Source organism: Propithecus coquereli, unplaced genomic scaffold (assembly GCF_000956105.1).
Source record: "Propithecus coquereli isolate 6110/MARCELLA unplaced genomic scaffold, Pcoq_1.0 Scaffold302, whole genome shotgun sequence".
NCBI lineage: Eukaryota > Metazoa > Chordata > Mammalia > Primates > Indriidae > Propithecus > Propithecus coquereli.
The window spans coordinates 546,579-552,578 of record NW_012148642.1 but is presented as its reverse complement, the minus strand read 5'-3'; the positions used below and the strand labels follow the sequence as shown (position 1 = coordinate 552,578).

The following is a 6,000-nucleotide window of genomic DNA, read 5'->3' as shown; positions in this document are numbered from 1 at the left end:
TGTCATTTGTCACTGTACAAATGGTAGACATTTTTAGTTGAATTTTATCTGCAGCTTTTTCAAAGGGTGACAACATAATACAGTCTCTGTTGCACGAATGCACTGCTCTAATGTCTTTAAGACCCTCATTATCTTAATCAAATTTCTTTCAAACAGTTGCTTAATGAGTACTTAAATATTTCTTCCAAATTCTAGGTCATTTTGTTTTCATCGACTGTATCATTTTAGAAACTGCTCCCTTAGTTTTTTTTTTATAGCTGGTCTGGGGATGTGGGAAAGGAGATTGGGAGGCAGATTCAAGGTCATTTACTTTGTCATAGTGGACACACCTGTGCCTCTCCGTTAAGCTTGATTTTCTGACCATAACAATAAAACTTTCTTGTTTTTTTTTTTCCCCCCAGGCTACCTTCAGTAAGATTCCCATTGGATTTATCCCACTGGGACAGACCAGTAGTTTGAGTCATACCCTCTTTGCCGAAAGTGGAAACAAAGTCCAGTAGGTTGTCAATGTGGGGTTTTAGCATTCGTGGGTGGGCAAGACTGGGAATGAAAAGTTTACATGTATGATATAATTTTTTTTTTTTGAGTTTTGATAGCCTAAAACATCAAATAATTAAGAGGAGGACCTAGATCAGAGTTCAACCTTTCAGTTCCTTGGGAAGTTTCCCAGTTGGGTTGTGGGACTCTGATAATCTAATAATCACTTTCCAGGTCAGGTATGGAAGGGAATACTTGATGTCCTTTTGTCAGTTATGAAGGTAGTATCCTTGACCCAAACTGTTTTTGTGCTTTTACATTGTAAGATTCTTCAGTGAAGACATATTTGCACTGATCATTTGTTTGCTTTAAGTATACATGATGACAGATATCAAGTCCCTTTTGAAGACTGAACCAGTAGCCTTGGCCTCATTATCTTGATAATATAAATAGCTAAAACAACTAAATGTAGTTACAGCCTTTTGAGATTACCTAAAGTGGTAGGCAGTGTGGACAAAGTAGAAAGGGAAAGCAGTGTAGCCCCGACATCTAAATTAAATTGCTGTGAGTCTAACAGTGTCTTCAGAAGTCAGGCAAATTGTTGTTGTTGTTGTTCTTTTTTTCTGGAAAGCACTATGTAAACAAAGCTCTACCTTTTCAAGAAGACAGGAATCTTGAATTTGAGTCCTGGCTTTGATAGTGATTAATAATATTATCTTAAACAAATAGTGTCAAGAAGACCTAAATAAATGGAGAGATGTCTGCGAGATCTAGTTGTCTGTAAGCTTTGTTACACATTGGAGGAAGTCAATAAATATTTGTTGAATGAATTAATTAAAATTTTCTTATGACTTTTCTAGTTATAACATTCTAGAATCGATAATAATAAATGATTTTCTGTTTTGGTTAAGGATTTTTTTTCCTACTTTGGAATTCTTCGATTAGGATGGTTTTTGTGGATTTATTTTTGCTGTTGTAATTTTAGGAGTCAACTGTTATATCTTTTAATAATTTTTTATAAGAGCCTTGTTCCATATATCAAAACACTAGGCATGCACATGGATATATATCAGCCCTTCATTCAAACATCTTTCATGCTTCAAACCTTAACATGATGGGGACCATTCAGCTATTCACCAACCATCCTGAGGCCTCAGAAATAGGGAGGCCATTTCAGTTGGCCATACTTTTTTATGCCCAGTTTAGAGTTTCTGAGGGGCAATAGATAATGACAGTGAACTACTCACATTTTTGCTTCTCCAAGATAAATCGTATCTGGTTCGGGTCTTGGTTACATTAGAGGGCTTTTTTTCCCCTTACGTCAGTTTAGATTATTTGAACTGCTTTAGCCAATATTCCAAATAACATGTCAGTGATACAGGCATAGATCATTTTCCTTGGAGAACCCCTTGCCTGTCTGAAAGCTAGTTTAACACAGAGTGTGGCAACCCTGAGGGTCAGAGAAAGCCTTCAGTTTTAGGGGAGATGATTTTCCTCTGTAGTTAAACTGTTGTTGCTGCTTCTATTTATAACCTAAAAATTTATAAAACTTAATTTATAAGCATGCCCCAGGGCTCTTAGGTAACCAAGTAAGTCTGTCGTAGGTTCAGGATTTTGTAGGCCTCTTAACATGGCCGGTGCCTAAGGCTATTTGAAAAGAACAAGGCTTTGCTTTTGATGCTGCTGTCAAGATTTGTTGTACCATAATTACTATGGAAGAAAAAATAATCTTGAATTTGGAATGTTGCAGGTAAATAATTCTGAAAGTGCTGTTCCATGCTACTGTGCAGCTTTATTTAGAACTTTCAGTTACTGGCTAGAGAATGATAAATTTAAGGTTGCATTTTAGCCGTCTTCTGCCAAGCGATTTAGAAAGAAAATTTAATATAAAAAGGCTTTTCGAGTTGTTATAGTTTTTTTCTTTTTTATTTAAGGTCAGTCTCTCAAAGGCACTTACTAAACCTCTCAATGTGCTAAGTACTGTTCAGAATAAATGTGGTGCTTTAGGAGCCTTTCTAATAGCTTCCTTCAGAACTAATCTATTCATATCAAATTAATCTAAACCTATGAGTGTGCTAGTTGCTTTCTCCTAAACTGAATTTCAAATTCTAAAATGTTACCTACTTCCCAGGTAGCATCTGTATTGGAGGGAAAAGAGGATAAAAATGTGTTGATAGAGAAATATGAGAGAGAATAATAGTTTCAACTTGCTTACTAGTGAACCCAGAATTTAGTCCAAGAATTTGAGTTAATGTGTATATTTTTGGGATTTTAAAGTATCTCAAGTTGTACCGCAGACGAGTTCCAGGAAGGGCCGGGAAGCTGTCTGATGCGGGTCCGCTCATTCTTTCTGCTTCAAGAACAAATATCTTATTGTTTAGCCACTAGTTGATTTAGTATTTCTTTTGTTGACTATCTGTTGTGTATTCACGTGTGTTTAACATTCGATCTAATTAAGTTGAAACTCCAGAACTGCTTCTAAGTCGGGACATAGTTTCACACGCCCTGATGGATGTCAATAGTCCGTGCCTTTGGATGAATACTTTTTTTTTTTTTACCTGTAGCCTTTTCAAATGACTATCAGAATGTAGGTAAGAACAGTCTCATGTCTTCAAACAAGAAATCAGCAATTAAAATGAAGTACGTCCTAGTAATCCTGGAAAATAAGTGAAATAAGTCTTGGGTTCTGGATTATATTTTGCTAAGACAACTACAACAAGTCCTGTCCTTTATTCTTCTGTTAGACTAAAAGGAAATATTGTTTTCTGAAGTGGCTGAATTTCCTACAATTAATAAAAAGTGGTTATTTCAGCATCATATACTTCAGTGGTAAATAGGAGTCAGGCACAATGTAGAGACTCAATAAATGCTAAATAAATAAATGATTGGTACCTTGTATAAACTGCTTTTTATCAAAGCCGCCTTTTTGAGTCTGTATCATAGTCTTCCACTATATTTGTATCAGTAATTCTTTTTTATTCCTTTGTTCTGCTTTCTCGGACAATTTTAAAACACTGTCTTTTTCCTGACCCAACTATTAGTACTCTGGGCAGGAGAGAGAGAGAGAGAGAGAGAGAGAGAGAGAGAGAGAGAAAGAGGCGGGAAGAAGGTGTTGCTTATTTTTCACATGGTCATTTCCTTCTCATTCTCTTTTAGACATATTACAGATGCTACACTTGCCATTGTGAAAGGAGAGACCATTCCACTTGATGTCTTGCAGATCAAGGTAAAATATTTTCTTCAGATTTTGAAAACATCATCAAAGTAATACATGTGTGTTTAAAAAATAAAACGTAGCAATTCAAATGAGATTATAATGAAAACAGTCCTTCTTCTCTTCCTATCCCAAGTATTACTCCCCAGAGAAAAATATTTTTACCTGTTAATTCTAGTTGTTATTACTAATTAATATGCTTATGATCCTACTTTTAAAAAATTGTACTTAATATTTAGTATTGTAATCATTAAGTATACAGTTTAGTAGCATTAAGCATATGATGCTACTTTTTGATTTATTGGTTTTAGACTGTATCTCTTGACTTCTTTGTTATACAGGCATACCTCATTTTATTGTGCTTCACTTTATTGTACTTCATACATACTGTTTTCTACAAATTAAAGGTTCGTGGCAGTGCTGCACCAAGCAAGTCTATTGGTGCCATTTTCCCAAGAGCATGTGCTCACTTTGTGTCTCCGTGTCTCATTTTGGTAATTCTTGCAGTATTTCAAACTTTTTCATTATTAGTACATCTGCTGTAGTGATCTGTGATCAGTGGTCTTTGATGTTACTATTGTAATTGTTTTGGGGGACCACGAACTGCACCCATGTAAGTTGGCAAACTTAATTGATGTATGTTGTGTATTCTGACTGTTCCACTGACTGGCTGTTCTTCCACCTCTCTCCTTCTCCTTGGGCTTTCCTATTTCCTGGGACACAACAATACTGAAATTGGGCCAATTAATAACCCTACAGTGGCCTGTGTTTCAAGTGAAAGGAAGAGTCACATATCTCTCACTTTAAATCAAAAGCTAGAAATGATTATGCTTAATGAGGAAGGCATGTTGAAAGTTGAAACAGGCCAAAGCTAGGCCTCTTGTGCCAGGTAGCCAAGTTGGTGAATGCAAAGGAAAAGTTCTTGAAGGAAATTGAAAGTGCTACTCCACTGAACACATGAATGATAAGAAAGTGAAACAGCCTTATTGCCGATATGGAGAAAGTTTTAGTGGTCTGGATAGAAAATCAAAACCATCCACAACATGTCCACGGGGACTTCCTTGCCACCCAAGTCCAGGCCCAAGACCTATTCCCTGTGTCTCCCTGCACCAGTCTCCTGTCCAGGGGACACCTGGGCCATCCAGCCCGCAAATTGTGGTGGCCCCCTGCTGTCCACTGTGGGCTCTGCTGGGAATGTGCATCTGCCGTAGAGAAGCAGCAGCCATTTGTGAGCTTCTTGATTCAGAGTACTCTTGTGGTTGCAATGAGGGAGGGGCTGTGGCTACCAGCCAGCCCAAGGTAAAATTACTTTCTCTGATGCCACGAATGCAGGAGGTGCAGAGAAGGAAGTTTCTAGGTAAGAAATCCAGCACTCCGGTCTCTCATGACACTCTCCTGTGGGGTGTCCCTTTTGAACACCCAAACTCCTTGGGTTTCCTGGTTCACCTGCTATTCCTATTTAGCTACCATGCCTGGGCTCGTGGCGGGTGAAAGCGCCTCCAATATATGCTGTGGCCCACTGTGCATCAAAGGCACCCAGGCGGGGGAGGGGCAACCCCCTTTACCCTTTCACTGGGCTCTGAGCTTCTCTGGGTTTGGTCTGCACTGCTGTCTTCTCTCTGTCTTCTTCTTTTTCAGCCTCACAGTTTTTCTCGGTGGGGTCCCCAGACATCTCTGTTGTCTCTCCCAGTGATCCACACCTGAGCTGCAACTGCTTTCTGCTCTCCTCAGTCCGATTTTCTACCTTCTGGCCAGGACGATCTGACAAGTCATGTCTGTAGTCAGCCATCTTGGCTCCCCAGCTCCCAATAGCCATTCTCGATTCTTGATCGGGTTTCTCTCTTAAAAAAGAATTAATTCCTAAAAAACAGATGTTCTCACTTGGACAGTAGTTGTGTAGCTATTCCTTCATATAAACTCTCTTTTTTGTTTTCCTGGAAAGGGTAAATTCCTAAGAAGGCAGAGCCATGAAGTTAAATAATCTTATAAATAGTGATTCCTGTGTACTTTACTCACATTTGGCCTTAGAATAGCTACATTTAGGATGAACATTTTATATTCATTCATGTTTCCTGATCTTTATGAAAGAAGGGTCCAAACTGTGTCATGATTCTATACTTTAATCCTAAAAAGTCACTATTAGTTATATAGAGTTTGCTCTGTGCATATTTATGGTTGGTGAACCCATGAGCTTGCAGCCTTTTATTTTCCTTTCTTCTTCATGCATTGATATCTGGATTCTCCACCATAACCTCATTGGTCATGATCAAAGTGATTTAAATTGCCATTGATCTTCTAGCATACAATAA

At 38.1% G+C, this 6,000-nt stretch overlaps 1 protein-coding gene across 1 annotated transcript in view; it reads left to right on the top strand.

Moving 5' to 3' along the window:
- The window catches only part of AGK (acylglycerol kinase), an 84,241-nt gene that overhangs the window by 52,459 nt on the left and 25,782 nt on the right, over positions 1–6,000 (top strand). Inside the window, 2 exon segments of the mRNA XM_012649786.1 lie at positions 402–496; positions 3,634–3,703. Of these exon segments, the coding sequence (XP_012505240.1) occupies positions 402–496; positions 3,634–3,703 (165 nt within the window).